This window comes from Eulemur rufifrons, chromosome 9, assembly GCF_041146395.1.
Source record: "Eulemur rufifrons isolate Redbay chromosome 9, OSU_ERuf_1, whole genome shotgun sequence".
In the NCBI taxonomy this organism is placed as follows: domain Eukaryota; kingdom Metazoa; phylum Chordata; class Mammalia; order Primates; family Lemuridae; genus Eulemur; species Eulemur rufifrons.
Window position 1 is genome coordinate 9265417 of NC_090991.1, and position 17979 is coordinate 9283395.

At 52.7% G+C, this 17979-nt stretch overlaps 1 protein-coding gene and 1 pseudogene across 3 annotated transcripts; one reads left to right on the forward strand and one right to left on the reverse strand.

Annotated features, from left to right (window-relative positions):
• Positions 1–1873: 1873 nt before the first annotated feature.
• LOC138392516 (POU domain, class 5, transcription factor 1 pseudogene) lies at positions 1874–2894 on the reverse strand (annotated as a pseudogene).
• A 6805-nt stretch (positions 2895–9699) lies between these two features.
• ALOX15B (arachidonate 15-lipoxygenase type B) lies at positions 9700–17350 on the forward strand. 3 transcript variants are annotated; one of them, XM_069483332.1, is made up of 14 exons: positions 9700–9846; positions 9937–10159; positions 10448–10529; positions 12044–12166; positions 12437–12540; positions 13741–13913; positions 14128–14274; positions 14374–14577; positions 15570–15656; positions 15786–15955; positions 16124–16245; positions 16343–16443; positions 16522–16692; positions 17171–17350. In XM_069483332.1, exons 1-14 carry the CDS (start codon positions 9700–9702, stop codon positions 17348–17350), a joined length of 2034 nt encoding a protein of 677 aa, XP_069339433.1. The 3 variants fall into 3 exon arrangements, with proteins under 3 accessions (XP_069339433.1, XP_069339434.1, XP_069339435.1); XM_069483333.1 differs by lacking the exon at positions 15570–15656; XM_069483334.1 differs by lacking the exons at positions 15570–15656; positions 16124–16245 and having other exon boundaries at positions 15786–15942.
• The last annotated feature ends 629 nt before the right edge of the window (positions 17351–17979 follow it).

Here is a 17979-nt window from a genome sequence, read left to right on the forward strand (position 1 = left end):
GTGACAGAAATATCCAGTAATAGCCTCAAGGCTTGCTTATATCATCTTAGCAACTTCTAAGAAATAAAAGGCTTTTAAAAAATAATTTTAACAACAGCAAAAAAATAAATAAAATCCCAGGGCTGATTCTTAGGAGCCTGGACAAAGCCACTTATTCATCCCTGAATCAATACTCAAACTCTGCCCTAAACTGTTTGGGCAGAACTGGATCACATGTCCGCTCCTGGAGCCAGAGGTTGAAGTCAGCTCCACTGTAGCCATGTGGGCTGGGGATGGGGAAGGGGTCCCTCTCTACAGGAAAATGGGGATATTGTTGCCAGAATAAGGGGGACAGGTACTGTCATCCACACACCTTCCTTTATGCTCCCTTGGGCTGTGGTTCTTTCCATCAAATCAGGAGCTGCTGGAGAGCAAGAACCTTGTCCTGTTTGTCCTTTTGTCCCCAGCAGCTAGCACAGAACCTAACCCAGGAGAGTTCCCAGAGCACTCTCAGCTGATGAGTGACCTTGTCCATGTTTCACTGACAAAGTGAAATAACCAGGAAGGGGCTCTCACATCATCCCTGCCCCGCAGCCTACAGACCCTCTGTCACTGTACCCATCTGCCCCAGCCTCTCTGTTCTGATGGAAGATGCTCCCTGCACCACTGGAGTGTCCCTGCTCTGCTCTAAGAGTAGTTTGCTGACCAGCCTTTGTCCCCCTCCCCCTGGCACCAGCCCTCACATTTCCTTTAGGAAACCTCTCATTCCCATTCTCAGTCATGTGATTTCAGTGGGACTGACCCCATCCCCAATTCCAAGCATACACCGTGGTTGGCTTAAGCCACCCAGTGTACTCCATGCTCCTGGCCACATCGTTCAGTTCAGGGATTGTAGTGTAACCCACATAGATCAGTGAAAAATGACAAAAGGAGAAGACATTTGCCAGGGTTTTGGAAAAGAGAAATGTCAACACTCTTCCACAGGTGTTATCAGAAAAAAAAAAGAAAAAAAAAAAAAACCTCCCTATTTTCTCCTGGTTGGTGTGATGTGGGGATGTGAAGTCTGGAACCGCCTCCAGAACAGCAGCACTGGGTAGGACCATGGATGCAGCCAGCTCTGCAGAAGGCAGAGAGAAGAGATAGAAAGACAACAGGCCCTTGGCCATCCTGGGCGCAGCTGTATTTGTAACCACAAGGTTGGGGAGGCAGAGGATAGAATTGTCACACTCAGCCTAGATGAAACATCATTAAGCACCTGGGGCTGGCCACCTTCCTGCCCTGAACCAAATCTTGGTTGATAAGGAAAGTAGAAGGCAGAATGGCTATTAGGGTGGGTAATTGTGTCTGTCACACACCCTGATACTTCGGTTATGAAAGTCAACTGTGTTGCAAAAGTCAGTTCCAGTTGGAATTTTCTGTTGCTTGAACTTGTTGAGTCCGACTTGTCACCAGTGTCCCTCTTTGGGCTCTGCGTACTGCCCTTTTCCCCTTCTCAGGTCTTCACTTCTGAAATGGACTCTTCTCCCTCCTATATCAACTTCCCTCCCTCATTTCCAAGAACACATGAACAGCTTCAGGGGCAGTGGTTCTCAATGGTGGCTGCGCATAGACATCATCCGGGAAGCTTTATTTTTTATTTTATTTAATGTTTTTACTGTGTCCTAGGCTTCCTTATTTAAGAACAAAATGATGAGTGATGTGAGGATGAAAATCAAGGGCATCATTGAACTTGGGCTTCCTTCCAGCCAGCTCCCCCAAAACTCCCTGCCCCCACGCTTTGTGTTCCCGATTCCTTCGTTAGTGATTGAAGAACTTAATCTCAAAGCCCCGGTACGAACTCCAGGTTCTCCTTCCCTAGCTTCTCCCCTTCCCCGTTCCTAGAAGGGCAGGCGCCTCAGTTTGGATGCATGGGAGAGCCTAGCCGTGACAGAGACAGAGGGAAAGGCTTCCCCCTTGGGCAAAGGGACCAAGGAGTAGTGGTGAAGTGAGGGTTCGCATAGCCTGGAGTACCGAAATGGGGCCCTGGGGCCAGAGGAAAGGACACTGGGCCCCCTGAGAAAGGAGACCCAGCAGCCTCAAACTCCTTCCCCTGTGAATAGTCGCTGCTTGATCCCTTGCCCATCTGGCGCCGGTTACAGACCCACACTCGGACCACATCTTTTTCCAGCCCGGGCTGCCAGGCCATGTGGCTGGCCTGCCGCAGTGTGGGTTTCGGGGCGCTGCAGGTACAAGCTCTCCAGGATGCCTCTCACTCGATTCTTGACACTCATTCCCTTTCTCTTTCGGCCTGCGCCAGGGTCTCTGCCGCGTCTCCGGAAGATTCTCCTTGTTGTCAGCTTCCTTCCCTCTCTGCTGCAGCCGCCGCCGCAGCTTACACTGTTCTCAAGACTGAGCTGTGGAGCGCAAAACAGCAGATGGCTGTTTGGCTGAACACCTTCCCAAAAAGACCCCCAGGGTGAGCCCCACTAGCCTGGGTATAGCCCAGGGGGGTCCTCTTCTGCTCCAGGAACTCGGCAAACTGATGTCCTGGGAGTCCTCAGGGTTTTGCTCCAGCTTCTCCTGCACCTTCACGGCCCAGGGGTGCAGGGCTGGGGGGAGACCCCCTCGGAGCTGCTCTCCACTCCGGCTCCTGCCTCACCCCTGGGCTGAGAAGTCTCCAGGCAGCCTTGGGGCTCGAGCCCCACTCCAACCTGAGGTGCACAGTACACCATCCCTCCACAGAACTCCTACGGCAGGGGACACGGGATACCCCACACCTCACCTAGAGTCTAGGCCTGACTCCTGGTCCTTCAGGAGGGTCTTGAAAGCTTAGCCAGGTCCAAGGGTCAACCCAGCCTGGCTCGCCCTCCTGGCCCATCACCTCCACGGCCTGGCGAGGGTGAGAAGGCAAAATCCAAAGCCAGGTGTCCCACCATGGGATGGGAAGTCACCCTAAGCTGGAGGCCTGGTGAAATGAGCCATCCAGGAAGCTTTGAAAAATACTAATACCTGGATCCAATATCCAGAGTGTGGGGAGAAGCGGGCATTGCATTTTCAAATGCCTCTAGCAGTTTGAATGTGAAGCTAGGATTGAGAATTACTGTAAGAAGAATCGCTCATCACGAAAGAAACCTTCCTGGATCCCAGATCCCCTGTTGCCCCAGTTCTCTCCTCCCCTTCACAGCACAACTTATCAAAAGAATATTCCACCCTCACGGCTTCCACTTCCCTACCTTCTGCTCACTAGTTCTTTTTATAGTTTTGCAAGTCCTAAAAAAAACCAAAAAAAAACAAATATGACGGATGCTAAAAAAAAAAAAAAAAAAAAAAAATGAGTGAAAGCATTTTACAAGGGCCCACCTCTTTTTGCATTTTATCTTATGACTTTCCACAAAATTCAGTTAAGGAAACTTAACTTTTACCCCCTTCGAGGTACTCCCAGCTTCAGTAGAAGTGTGTAGAAAACAGTAAAAAGTGCTAGAATGGGGCTGTGGATGGAACCAGTGGGGGATTAGAAATGGAGAAATATGACAGGTTGGTCTTCTAAGTTTTTCTTGGCAAAATTGGAGATTTAACACAAACAGTGACTTCTGCTCCCCACCCCCAAAGCCATTCAAATGGCAATAGAGGGATTTTTTAAAAATGGTGTTGTGGTAGATTAAACATGTCCTCCCATCCAAGAGGTTGAGTCTGTTTCCCCTCCCACATAGACTCTGAGCTGGGCTGTGGCTTGCTTTGACCAACGGAATGCATCAAACGTGACGCTGTGCCAGCTCCTGGCCTAGCCTGTAAGAGGCCTCTTGGGATCTGGGCATCATGTAGCGAAGCTCAGGCAGGATTATTGAATGACAAGAGGCCACATTGAGAGAGAAAGACCCAGGCAGCCCCCAGCCATTCCAGACATGTGAGTGGAACTATTCTTGGATATTCTGGGGCCAGCCTATCTCCTAGGTGAATGCAGCTGTGTGAGGGACCCCAGCCGACATTACATGGAGGCCTGCCCAAAGCACAAAATCATCAGCAAATACACAATTCTTGGTGTTTTAAGTCACTATAATTTGGAGCAGTTTATTCTGCAGCAACCAATAACTGAAATAAGCATATACCACAAATGTTTCAAACAAACAAAAATCCAAAATACCCTATCACTAATATCTTCAGAGAAATAAGAGAAAATATTGCAACCATGAAATATGAATGGGATACTATCAAAACTGTATGCACAGAACAAAAATAGCTGTTGAAATTAAAAATATGATAGGAAAAATAAAAATAACTCAATAGAAAAATTAGAAGTGAAAGTTAAGGAAATCTACTAGAAAACAGAGCAAAAGGCAAAGTGATGGAAAATGAGAACGAAAATAAAACGGAAAACCAATGAGATGAAGAATGGAAAATGGAGAACCAGACTGGGAGATTCAACATCTGAATCACAGGAGTTCAAAAAAGATACAACAGATAAAATGAAGAGAAGGAAATAATCAATGAAATAATTCAAGGCATCTTCCCAATACTGAGGGACACGAGTGTCAAGACTGGAAGGTCCCCTGGGAGCACTGTGCAGTTAATAAAAACAGACTGCGCCACGGCACATCACTGTGAAATTATGAAAGCTGGGGGCAAAAAGAGGATTCTATATCAGGTCATAGGAAAAGATTCAGGAATCCGAATGGCGTTAGGCTTCTTCATAGTAGCATGGCTTCCAGTGGAGCAGTGCTTTCAAAATTCCAAACAGGCCGGGCGCGGTGGTTCATGCCTGTAATCCTGGCACTCTGGGAGGCTGAGGCGGGCGGATCGTTTGAGCTCAGGAATTCATGACCAGCCTGAGCAAGAATGAGACCCCGTCTCTACTAAAAACAGAAAAAAATAGCCGGATGTGGTCCCAGTTACTCGGGAGGCTGAGGCAGGAGGATCCCTTGAGCGCAAGAATTTGAGATTACTGTGAGCTAGGCTGACGCCACGGCACTCTAGCCTGGGCAGCAGAACAAGACTATGTCTAAAAAAAAAAAAAAATTCCAAACAAAAATGGTTTTCGAACTGTTGTTCAAGTGTCTAGATAGAAAATAGGCATTTCCAGACATGCAGGATCTTTAAAACTTCTCCTTCCTCCCACATACCCACTCTTATATAACCACAGAAGGACATGCTCATGAAATAAGCCAAGAAAGAACAAAAAGATCCAAGAAACCAAAGCTCTAGCACAGCAGGGAGCTAAAAGGAATGACGGTGAAGCCAGGGCCCAGGATGACAGCTAAGTAACAGCGCAGACTAGAGATGGCCCGGGAGAGACCCCTGCAGGAAGATGGGGCCGATTGAGAATTGTATGTTTCTGAACCTACTGAGCAGTGATCTGGACAAGTGGTGAAGTTTCTGGTTAAATTAATGAAAAATATATAGAAAAACTAGAGTCATAGTAATAAATATATACTTATTATCTAGAGAGACAACAAAAGGTTTTGTAGGGAAGGAAAAAATATATAGTATACTGTAAAGCTCTCCTGTGAATAGCATGTTCGTAACCCAAATCATGTCAACACCTAGCGCCAGTTTGCTTACAGTTTGAATGAAACTATATTAGAAGGACAGGAGATGAGAAAGATTTGCCAGTAGGGAGCAAGACTAGGAAAGAGAATGAAATCTGTCTTCCACAGTGGGAAGCCAATATTTGCCTAAAGCTGAAAAGCATTAAATAAACAATACATGCGAGCTATTTTGAAATGTCACAGTTCAGATTATCAACTAAAAGAGCAAAAGTTATTGTCTGTGATGAGAGGGAAATGGCAGCAGTGGAGCAGGTAGCAGCTGTGGTTGGTGAGCAATTTGTAGTACTATATGACTCCTTAGATCACGTGCATCTGTAGATTTGATCAGGATTTTCGAATTTAAAAGAAAGAAAAAGAGAAGGCAGGAAAGAAGGAAGGAAGGAAAAAGAAAGGTAGGCAGGAGCCAAATCATTCAGAGGTTCAAATCAGGGGTACAGATGATTTGATTGACATTTTTAAATATCAAGGCTGGGCTCCGTGGCTCACGCCTATAATCCTAGCACTTTGGGAGGCTTAGGTGGGAGGATCGCTTGAGGTCAGGAGTTCAAGACCAGCCCAAGCAACATAATGAGACACCATTTCTACAAAAAATAGAAAAATTAGCCGGGCATGGTGGCACACGCCTGTAATCCTAGTTGCTCGGGAGGCTGAGGTGGGAGGATCACTTGAGCCCAGGAGTTTGAAGTTGCAGTGAGCTATGATGATGCCACTGCACTTTAGCTGGGGAAGCAGAGGAAGACCCTGTCTCAAAAAAAAAAAAAAAAATCAAGTCCCTTCCCCAGTCAGGGCTCTGATTTCTTCATCTATATCTTGATGGTTTGGAGGACAGCAATCTGAGATCATCATAGGTTGCAGGTCAGAATGTTATCAAATATTTAAATACTCAAGAGGAGTGGTTGTAAAGAAGAATCACTGTACTGTGCCTAGTATATTCCCTAGCAAAGCTTCCAGAGAGTCTGCCTCACTGGTGTCAGGTAGGGCGGGGAACTGGCTTTTTTTTTTTTTTTTTTTTTTTTTTTTTTGAGACAGAGTCTCACTCTGTTGCCCAGGCTAGGGTGCCATGGTGTCAGCCTAGCTCACAGTAACCTCAAATTCCTGGGCTCAAGCAATCCTTCTGCCTTAGCTTCCCAAGTAGCTGGGACTACAGGCATGCCCCACCATGCCCAGCTAATTTTTTTTCTGTGTGTATTTTTAGCTTTCCAGATAATTTCTTTCCATTTTTAGTAGATGGGGTCTTGCTCTTGCTCAGGCTGGTCTCAAACTCCTGACCTTGAGCGATTCTCCCACCTCAGCCTCCCAGAATGCTAGGATTACAGGCGTGAGCCACCATGCCTGGCCAGTGACAGTTTCTTTAAAGTTTTCTTCTGTTCCCTGCATTGTGTGTTTCCATCAAGTGTGTTTGTTTTGGTCTTTGTCTTTTAGATAGAAACCTCCCTTGAAGATCCAGGCATCCCTGAAGATGCCATCCATGCATCTTTAAGAGTGAGGCGCCAGGCACGTGTCTCACGCCCTTAATCCTAGCACTCTGGGAGGCAGAGGCGGGAGAATTGCTTGAGGTTAGGAGTTTGAGATGGCAGTGAGCCACAATGATGCCACTGCACTCTACCCAGGGTGACAGAGCAAGACTCTGACTCAAAAAAAAAAAAAAGTGGGACAATAAAAACTGATTGGAAACCATGTGAGCAGGGCTTGCAAATGGTGGGCTTAGTTTAGCAGGGCCATTTCACTGGGGGACCCCCAAATGACACTTGGGCTGGTAAGTCCCTCTAGAGAGAAATTCTTCAGTTTTGCATGGGGGTGGGGGTGGTACACACGTGGTTGCCATCACATCTGGAGCCATACAAGGGGGGCAGTTGGGACTCGCACTGTTCCAATTTTTAGTATATGTGCTGCCGAAGCGAGTACATCCCACTGTTCAACATGCACTTTCACTCGAGCCTCCTGTTTTCAGTGTGGTGTTCATCCTTAGCTCTAGCTAGTGTCCCCAAGTCTAGACTCCCTCTAGTTCAATTTCTCTAGAAAATAAATCCCACACTATCTGTGAGGCTGGGGAAGGATCCTCTCCTGCTGGTTGTGTGAGGTGCAGAAGTGTACGGGGTTCGGGGGAGTGGTGCCTAACTGCACCAAATAAAAACTTTCATCAGATGGCATCCTGTTTTCAGTGTCACCTGTGCCCCACTCTCAGAGGTGTCTGTCTCCCAATTCCTGTGAATTTTGGGTGTTTTGTGGTGGGAATTGACCTACTTCTGGGCTTTCACCTTTCTCCTGTTTTATTAAATCAGTTGCTGTCCTCTCCATACTCATTTTCTGGACTTTGTAGGTTTATGCTTTAGGGCTGGTATTTTAGTGAGGTGTCAGGAGGACAGAGGGGAAGGCGTGTGTGCATGTTTAGCTGGAATTCTGTCCCCAGGCATTCTCCAGTCCACTCCAATCTGGCTTCCACCCGCCTATCGCACCACTGAAACTGCTCTGGGCAGGTCGCCAGAGCAACAGTGGCATCCTGCTGTGTGCGGTTACACAGAAGTGGGTTGATTCCCTCGATCGTGCTCATCAGTTGGCAGCACAAACTCAAAGATCTCCTTGTTGGTAAATCCAGTGATTTCTCTGTCTCCCTCTTGTCCAGCCTCTTAGCAACAGGTAACACAAGTGACCAATGTCTTCTTGGCTTTCATGAAACACCCTCTCCTGGTTCTCCTGACTCACTGACTGATCTTTGCTGCTTCTGTCTCCTCTGCATGACTTCCAAATATCAGAGGACCTCGGGACACAGCTTGCTCCCTCTTCTCTTGTCCAACTACAGCATGTTCTCACTTAGTGATCGCCACCATCCTGTGGCCTAGACACATCTGTGTGCTGGTGGCTCCCAGCAACTGGTGGCACCCTCCATCTCTGAACTCTATGCCTACATGTAGTTTCTCCACTTGGATGTCTAATGGGCGCCTCAGACTTAGCATTTCCAGACTGGAAACCTCAAATCTGTTATTCTCCCAAATGTGAAATCCATAACTTCCCCTTGACATCTCTCTCTCCCTCCTTCCCTCACTGCTGCCTTTCCTCCTCTAAGGAAGCTCTTCCTAAGTTCAAGGCCTTTGCAGGGACAGTTCCCTCTGCACAAAACTCCCTTCCCCAGCTGAACCCTTTCTCAGATCTCAGCACACATGTCACCTGCTCTGAGCCTCTTGGGGCCTTCCTCCCCACCTCCACTTCTCACTCCCTCACATCAGCCTGTTTTCTTTCCTTTATAGCACTCACTATCATCTGGGATTATATTATGTGCTGTTTACTTATTTATTTTCTCTGACATTTGATTTTTTAATCTCCATGACGGCAAAGACTGGGTCTTTCCTGGGCATGTATCCACACCATCTAACATAGTGCCTGGCACAGAGCTGGTTCGAAAATTAGTTGAAAAAAATAAAATAGGCCTGGCACGGTGGCTCACACTTGTAATCCTGGCACTCTGGGAGGCCAAGGCGGGAGGATTGCTTGAGCCCAGGAGTTTGAGACCAGCCTGAGCAAGAAAGAGGGAGACCCAGTCTCTACTAAAAATAGAAAAAAATTAGCCGGGCAACTAAAAATAGAAACAAAAAATTAGCCTGGAATGGTGGCTCCTGCCTCTAGTCCCAGCTACTCCGGAGGCTGAGGCAGGAGGATCGCTTGAGCCCAGGAGTTTGAGGTTGCTGTGAGCTAGGCTGACGCCGCGGCACTCTAACCTGGGTGACAGAGTGAGGCTCTGTCAAAAGGAAGGAAGGAAGGAAATAATGGATGTAGTCCAAGAAGAATTGTGGGAAGAGGGGAGGTGGTTCTGCATAGGCTTCTAAGGCTAAAAAGGCAAACAAACAAACGGGGGAGGTGTGTGTGCAAATGTACCCCCAATCCCAGCTGGGTCCCAACTCTGGCTCTCTGGCCTGACACCATCACTGAAAGGTCCTGTTCCCCAAACATCAGGACTCTCAGTCTCTCCCTGTCCCAGTGTTGCCAAACCCCCCCCCCCACCCCTTCCGCATCCCTCAGTTCCATGTTCCAGCCGCTTGGCCCGCGCCTCCAAGCCCTGAATCAGGGAGGAGACGATAGGGCTCCAACCAGCGTCGCCGGCAGAGAGCCAGGCCAGGGCGGGGCGGGGCGGGGCGTGTCCCGAAGGTGAGCAGCCTGCTCCGCTGCCCTGCGCGCAGCAGACAGCCACACTCAGGCTGGTACCATGGCCGAGTTCAGGGTGAGGGTGTCCACTGGGAAGGCCTGCGGGGCTGGTACGTGGGACAAAGTGTCTGTCACCATCGTGGGGACCCAGGGAGAGAGCCCCCCACTGCCCCTGGACCATCTCGGCAAGGAGTTCACTGCGGGCGCTGTGAGTGCGCGGGGAGAGAGGGCACGGAGGGAGAGGTGTGTGGGGAGCGGGAGCAGGAGGGACCGTCCTCAACCTCCCGCACCCCACTAGGAAGAGGACTTCGAGGTGACGCTCCCCCGGGACGTGGGCCCGGTGCTACTGCTGCGCGTGCACAAGGCGCCCCCCGCGCTGCCCCGCCCGCTCGGGCCGCTGGCCCCGGACGCCTGGTTCTGCCGCTGGTTCCAGCTCGCGCCGCCGCGGGGCGCCCCGCTCCGCTTCCCCTGCTACCAGTGGCTGGAGGGGGCCGGCAGCCTGGTGCTGCGGGAGGGGGCAGGTGAGGGGCAGCGGGCGGGCTGGCGCTGCACTTGGGGCCCCGGAGGCGGCAGGGGGCTGGTGTTGGGGGGATGGGCAAGTGGAGTGGAGAGGTGAGCGGCTGTGGCCCTCTGCAGGGGGCAGAGGAGGGGCATGGTGGGGCCGTGGGGAGGAGAAGGTGGCAGGCTGATGTGGAAGAAACTGTACTTTTTTGAGGGGAGGAAAGGTAGGGGATGGCAGTAGTGGAGGGGAGGGTGGCTGTGGCCAGAGGTGGGGTGTCTTTTCCCCACCTATTCCCCTCCTCCCACAGCCAAGGTCTCCTGGGCAGACCACCACCCCGTGCTCCAGCAACAGCGCCAGGAGGAGCTGCAAGCCCGGCAGGAGATGTACCAGTAAGGAGGGGGCTACTGTTGAGGCGAGGCGTGACCAAGGGATGAGGGGCAGCTTGGGTGCAGCTGGCCATGGCACAGACTAAAGCTCCTGCCTCCACCTGTCTTAGCAAAGAGTCCTCCTGGGACCAGCTGCATCATTATCACCCAGGAACGGGTTAGAAATGCAAATTCTCAGACCCCCTCAAACCTACTAAATCAGACATGGAGAGTGGGGAGCAGCACTTTTTGTTTTAACAAGCTGTCCAGACGGCTCTGGTGCCCACTAAAGCTGGAAAACCACTGCTCTAAATGCCTTACCCTTGCTGGTGTCTTCCTTGCCACGGGACTTTTTCACACATCATTGTTGTATCTTCTGGGAAATATGGGCAGAATCAGAAATACCGCCAGTCAAGCCCCAGGAAACTCAATCTCCAGGGTGGGCAATGGGTGAGATGGAGGGGGGGCTCTTTCTCTGCTCTGGGCTCAGCACTGGAGGTCACAGGGGTGAGCTGGGCCTTGGAGTCCACCCTGGCAGAGGGTGGAGGCTGCAAAGGAGCTGGGGCCTCCGGGAAGGTTCCCTCAGCAGAAAGCTGGGAAGTGCCAGTCTCTCGGGCCACTTCTACTGCTGTCTAAAGCCTGAGCTGCAGCCTTCTGCTCTTGGTCTCTGGGGACACTGGAGCCACAAGCTCATTTGGTTCCTAGTGATTCTACATGTGTCATGAATTCCATCCCCAGCAAAACCAGTGCACCAAATCTGCCAGCAATAGCTCCAGGAAAGGGAATAGATATTGGGATCTGCTGTGGCCATGGAGACCCAGGGCCCTGCCAAAAAGAGCCGTGAGATCTTAAGCAAGTCATTCAATCTCTTTGATTCTTATTTTCTTCTGCAAAAGAAACTATGAATACCAATCTCATTTGGGTTATTAGAAAGAACAAAAGAGAAAACGGTTAAGCATGCAGCTGGTCAACTGCGCAGCCTCACACAAATGGGTGCTGTTACTGTTGGTGACGTCCCTCGGTTAACTCTGCTGCAACTCTCTAGGCACTCTGTACTTCAAGTGAAGTCTCAGATCCACGGAATCAGCAATGCCTGGGAGCTTGTTAGAAATCAGAATCTGCATTTTACCAAATTCTCTTGGTACACACATTAAAGTCTGAGAAGTAGTGTTTGGCCACCACCTGGTGGCAATGTGCTTTAATTGCAAATTGCTCTTTGAAACCCAAAAGCAATTGTTGAATGAACCAAAGAATGAGGAAAGGACCGGTTGGGGGGAGGGGGGGTCTTCAGTTTGCAGGGGTATGATTTTGCCATTTAATCCAAAGGGCTCGGGCTGTGTTGCTTGTTTGATAATAGAGTTTAGAGATGTCCCAGGCCAGGGCAGAGTAAACTGCTGTGGCTCCCCTAAGCTGTGGAGGCTGAAGTGCCTCTCCCTGACATGCCTACCAAGGCCCCCAAGGAACCTGTCACTCCCTCTGCCCTAGTCAAGGGGCTCCCTGAGGCCTCTTGCTGACCACCTTCCTGCTCCGCCCCCCAGATGGAAGACTTACATCCCAGGATGGCCTCACTGCCTCGATGAGGTGACTGTCAAAGACCTGGACCTCAACATCAAATACTCCACAGCCAAGAACACTAACTTTTACCTACAAGGACTCTCTGCGTGAGGATGCCTGCCCTGTCCTGCCCCTGGGTCTCAGATGACCTACGACCCCTGCTCCCCCAGCCCCTCGGTGATATGCATCACACAGCCTGACCAGGGACACAGCCTCCTGCCCACTACCTATTCCCAGAGAGCAATGGCCACCTTAGGGGCTGTGGCTACCTCAGGTCCCAGAGGCTGGTTCAAGATCCCAGGAGGCACAAGGCTGGCTGACAGGGGAGGGTCTCCCAGGGTCTCCTGCCCGCTTCCCACCCCTCACATCCCTGGCAGGTTCACAGAGCTGAAAATCAAGGGGCTGCTGGACCGCGAGGGGCTCTGGAGGAGTCTGAAGGAGATGAGAAGAATCTTCAACTTCCGGACGACCCCAGCAGCCGGTGAGCAGCTTGGGCCGGGGCTCCCGACCTCTTCCCTGGGGCATCAGCTACCATGGCCGTCAAGAATCTCAGAAAACTGAGCTCCATTTCACTGTGGGACCCTGGGCAGGCCCTGTCCCTTGCTAGACCTTACTTCTTCCACAGAGACAAAAGAGAATACAGACCGAGGGGATCCCTGACCTTCTAGTGCCTTCTAATCTAGCAGACATTTGTTGAGCTGCTACACATCAGACTCGGGGTTAAGGGGTGTGGATGCAGTTCTTGTACTCACAGGGCCTACAGCTGAGCAGGCCCGTGGCTATTAGACTGAAATGATTCATTTCACTTGTGAAACATGCTCATTGGTTCCAGTGAATGCATAAAAGGGGGACTTGCTCTAGTCTGGGGGTGGCAAATGCTGAGTTAGAGTTGAGCAGGCATTAACAGTGCCAAGGATGGGATCTGGGGCAGAGAGGGTTCCAGGCTCAGGGGACAGCAAATGTGAAGGTCCTGAAGACAGAAGACTGAGACACCTTTGGAGGACGTAGGAGAGGTGCACGGGGCCCGGATGGTGCAGCACTGTGTGGGCCACGGCAGGACTTGGGACCTTCCTCAGTGCAGGGCAAGGCTGTTGACTGGTTGCCAGCTGGGGAATGACATGGCGATCTGCTCTGCAGGGTGCGTTGTTGGGGGCGAGAGTGGAAGCAGAAAGATCAGCCATGAGGCTCTGGCTGTGGTCAACAGAGGACAGCGGCCTCAACAAGGCAGTGCCGATAGAGTGGAGTAGACGGCGGTGGGGTGGGGGGTGGGGGTGGGGGGCAGGAAGTACTCAGAGTGTAGCATCAGTAGGATTTGATGGGGCGCGGGGAGCTGCCAAGAGAGGTCCCCAGGCTCTGCCACAGGCAGCTGGGGGAATGGAGTTGCCATTCCCCAGGGTGTCAGGCAATGCGAGGAAGAGCCTACATCTGGTCTCTGACACGTTGTGTTTGAGGCTGGTGAGTCATCCAGGGGGGATGTCAGGTAGATGGTAGGACGGTTGGCTGGGGGCTAAGAGGTCCTGTTTTGTAAAAGGGCAGTGACTGAAGCCAAGGGGCCAGGAGAGGTCACCCTGAAAAAGGCATAGGGTGCCCATGAGGGACCCAGGAGGAAACCACTGTGAATGTCAGGCTGAGACCTGCGGGACCTGGGTGACCCAGTCCCCACATGCCCCACCCCTTGCAGAGTACGTGTCTGAGCACTGGCAGGAAGACGCCTTCTTTGCCTCCCAGTTCCTGAATGGCCTCAACCCTGTCCTGATCCGCCGCTGTCATTACCTTCCAAAGAACTTCCCAGTCACTGATGCCATGGTGGCCCCAGTGCTGGGCCCTGGGACCAGTCTGCAGGCTGAGCTGGAGGTGAGGGGCACAGGGGTCCAGGCTGTCTCAGTGCCTTCAGGCCCATCGCCTACTGGAGAGGAGAGGGCAGGGTACACCCACATTTGTTAGGGACCCACTGTGTGCTGTGTACCAAGCCCACTCCTCTCCCAGCCCTGAATCCTCTCCCTTCCACCACACCCTCGTCCTTTAGAAAGCCAATTGACAGCCTCAGTTCCCCTTCTTTCTCCCGCAGAGGGGCTCGCTGTTCTTGGTGGATCACGGCATCCTGTCCGGCATCAAAACCAACGTCGTTAATGGGCGGCCTCAGTTCTCTGCAGCCCCGATGACCCTGCTGTACCAGCGCCCAGGGTGTGGGTCCCTGCTGCCCCTCGCCATCCAGGTCTGTGGCTGGGCAGAGGCAGGGTGGTGGGGGGAGGGTCGGACTGAATGGCTGGCAGACACTCATGGCTGCCTGTCTCCCCCACTGCCTGCCCCCCAGCTCAGCCAGACTCCTGGGCCCAACAGCCCCATCTTCTTGCCCAGCGATGACAAGTGGGACTGGCTGTTGGCCAAGACCTGGGTGCGCAACGCCGAGTTCTCCTTCCACGAGGCCCTCACGCACCTGCTGCACTCGCACCTGCTGCCCGAGGTCTTCACCCTGGCTACGCTGCGCCAGCTGCCCCACTGCCACCCACTCTTCAAGGTCAGTGGCTTGGCAAGGTGGCCCGGACTGTGCCCAAGCTGCAGGTCCCTGCACCTTGGCCTGCCCTCGGCCTGTTCTAAGCAGCCTTTGCCCGGCTGGCCCCACCCTTCCCGGCTGGGAGGCAGAGCCCCCACCCGCTTCAGAGCAGCGTCTCCCTGCACAACTCCCCCAGGAGCCTGCTTTCCGGCAGGCCCTGAGGCACATGCCATGCCCAGAGAGCACCTTCTTAAGGGAGGCTGGACAGGAAGAACAGCCATTATAGAAGCCCACATCCTAGAACAGGAGAGACCTGAAGCTGGCAGATGTCAAAAGTGTGAACATGGCTTTGAGAGACCAATAGGTTTTCTGCACAGAGTTCCAGGGGTGGGGGAGTCCTGGGAGGGGACCTATGTGCTCTGGGATGGGCTTTATAGGTCCCATGGCCCTGCTAAGCCTTCAGATGGCACAGATTCATGCCTCCCCAGAGATGTGAGGTGCCTACTCTATGCAGGACAGGGTCTCCCCTCCTGGGGACTGCTCAGAGTCTCTGACTCCTGCTTAGACCGTCTCCTGGTCCCAGACTCAGGCCCTGCTCTCTGCTCTCCAATCCTGGCTGATTCTTTCCAACCTTCTGCAGCTTCCAGGGCCTGGCACCCAGAGGTGGACTCTGGGGACGGTTCCACATTGCCAGGCCCACGGGCCCTGGTTTCTGTGGTGCTTTCCCAGGGTTAGGATATCACAGGATGCCAGAGCCTCGCAGTGCTCACCCCTGTCAGCCCCTTCACTTGACAAAATGACCTGCTGCCCAGAGAGAGAAAGCTACGTGCCTGGGGTCACAGAGCAAGATGCTGGTGGAGCCCAGCCCCTGGAGTGCTGCCCCTGTCCCAGGCTGCCCCTCTAGTCCCTGTTGTCTTTTCTCTAGTGACTTACAGGGCTGGTGCCTCTGGGGGAAGGTCTGGGGCCAGAAAGACCCAGGCCCATCCCCCCAGCTCTGCTATGCCTGCCCCACACAGCTGCTGGTCCCGCACACACGGTACACCCTGCACATCAACACGCTCGCCCGCGAGCTGCTCATCTCACCCGGGCAGGTGGTGGACAGGGTAAGAGCTGCCGTGGGGAGGCAGTGGGTGGGCCATTCCTTCAGTTTGAAGACTCTGGGGTCCCCCACACCAGTGCTACCTCCTGCTTCTGGAGTGAGGTCTCCAGTACCCACACGTCCTATCTCCCAGTCCACAGGCCTCGGCATTGGAGGCTTCTCCGAGTTGATACAGCGGAACATGGAGCAGCTGAACTATTCCGTCCTGTGTCTGCCCGAGGATATCCGGACCCGAGGAGTTGAAGACATCCCGGGCTACTACTACCGGGATGACGGGATGCAGATCTGGGGTGCAGTGGAGTGGTGAGGGGGCTGTCCCCAGAGGGCCGAGGGCTTGTTGGGGAGGCAAGAAGCCTGCAAAGGAGAGGAGGGTCCAGGGAGGCTCACAACAACAAGGAGGGTGGGACGTTCACAGCCCTGGGCAGGGGCACTCCTCAGAGAGCTGGGACCGAATCTGGGTGAACCTTGCAGCTTTGTCTCTGAAATGATTGACATCTACTACCCGAGCGACGTGTCTGTCCGAGACGACAGAGAGCTCCAGGCCTGGGTGAGGGAGATCTTCTCTGAGGGCTTCCTAAGCCGGGAGAGCTCAGGTAGGGGAACCTCAGCCCTTGGGGTCCACCCTCAGGTCTCTGCAGCCTGGTCCTCAGGTCCCTGGTAGCTCTGTCCCCAACCCAGCTCTCCCCACAGGTATGCCCTCCTCACTGGAGACCCGGGAAGCCCTGGTGCAGTACGTCACCATGGTGATATTCACCTGCTCAGCCAAACACGCTGCTGTCAGTGCAGGGCAGGTGAGGAGAGGTCAGTGCTGGGATGGGGGGTGGAGGTGGCCTGGCTCCTTGGCCTCATTCTACCCTCTCTGCCTTCAGTTTGACTCCTGTGCTTGGATGCCCAACCTGCCACCCACGATGCAACTGCCACCACCCACCTCCAAAGGCCAGGCAAGGCCTGAGGCCTTCATAGCCACACTGCCACCAGTCAATGCCACATGCGATGTTGTCATTGCCCTCTGGTTGCTAAGCAAGGAGCCTGGAGACCGAGTGAGTGTGGGGCTGGGATGCAGGGTAGGCCAGTTGGGATAAGTGAGGGTGTGTTGTTTACCCTCCTGGCCCAGACCTGACCCTGCCATCAAGTACCCGGGTCCCTTTACCCCATTGGACCTTTCAATGGGACACATGAGCCTTGGACATGTCACAGTGAGTGTCAAATGGCCAAACAAGATGATGCAGAGAGTCCCCCTTAGCTACAAAGGCAACATGTGACTATGCTCCTTTGGAATTCTGAACTGAGCTTTTATTCCCCAAGAGCTTCCTACAGATAGAGAATCACTTGGAGAGGACCTGTTTGAGGGGAGGGGCACAAAGCAGGCCCAGTTGGGGACTGCTCCAGGTCCCCCAGGGCAGGGGCTGGGGCTGGAGCCAGCTAAGGCAAGTCATAGCTGCTCAGAGGATGGGGACAGGGAATCTGGCATGCGAGACCCCAGAGGGCCCCTCACCCAGCTTTGTGGTTGGTCCCCAGAGGCCCCTGGGCACCTACCCAGATGAGCACTTCACAGAGGAGGCCCCGCGGCGGAGCATCGCCACCTTCCAGAGCCGCCTGGCCCAGATCTCAAGGGGCATCCAGGAGCGCAACCAGGGCCTGGCGCTGCCCTACACCTACCTGGACCCTCCCCTCATCGAGAACAGCGTCTCCATCTAAATCCTGGGAGAACACGGCCCATGTGACACACATCCCTTGACCACATCACTCTAGGCTAACTGGCCCCAGAGAAAAGGACCCCCCAGAAAAACAGGCCTCCATGTTCCTCTCCTGGGACAACCAGGCCCCACATACCTCACCCCCTTGCACACACAAAAAAACAGAAAAACAAAATCAAAACAGAGAAATAGCAAACCCACTGAGAACAGAATCTCAGGACAGCACCACCAAGCCTTTTGGAGACTCCAAGCCTCAAAGTGCCTGCACAGCCCCCCCTTAAGGGTTTTGCTAGTTGGTCTTGTTTTTCATTCCATTTCCATGGGGGGAGCCACAATCCTGCCATGCGCCCGGGACCACCGCTGATTGGGCCTCACGGTCTCCTAACTCAAGGGCGGCCAGCAATTAGTGGCTCAGCCTAAAAACTGCCCAAGAGGTTGATGGTGACCTACTGTCCCAGCTTTAAAATGAACAAAACACTGAAAAAGCGTCACTGGAAGCCAGACAGAAGGAGGAGGACCTACTTCCTGGGTCAGTGCCAGCAGTGCCCACGTATGCTTTCTTAAATCTTCCCTCAAAGTATAATATACAAAATATACTTGTATATTATAAAGCAGGTTCCGCTTCCAGAG

Excerpts from the sequence above, each read along its gene's own strand:
- ALOX15B (XM_069483332.1), top strand. The coding sequence starts at position 9,700 with ATGGCCGAGTTCAGGGTGAGGGTGTCCACTGGGAAGGCCTGCGGGGCT. Across the intron at positions 12,167-12,436 it reads TACCTACAAGGACTCTCTGC|GTTCACAGAGCTGAAAATCA; the intron begins GTGAGGATGCCT and ends CATCCCTGGCAG. Across the intron at positions 16,246-16,342 it reads CCTAAGCCGGGAGAGCTCAG|GTATGCCCTCCTCACTGGAG; the intron begins GTAGGGGAACCT and ends CTCTCCCCACAG.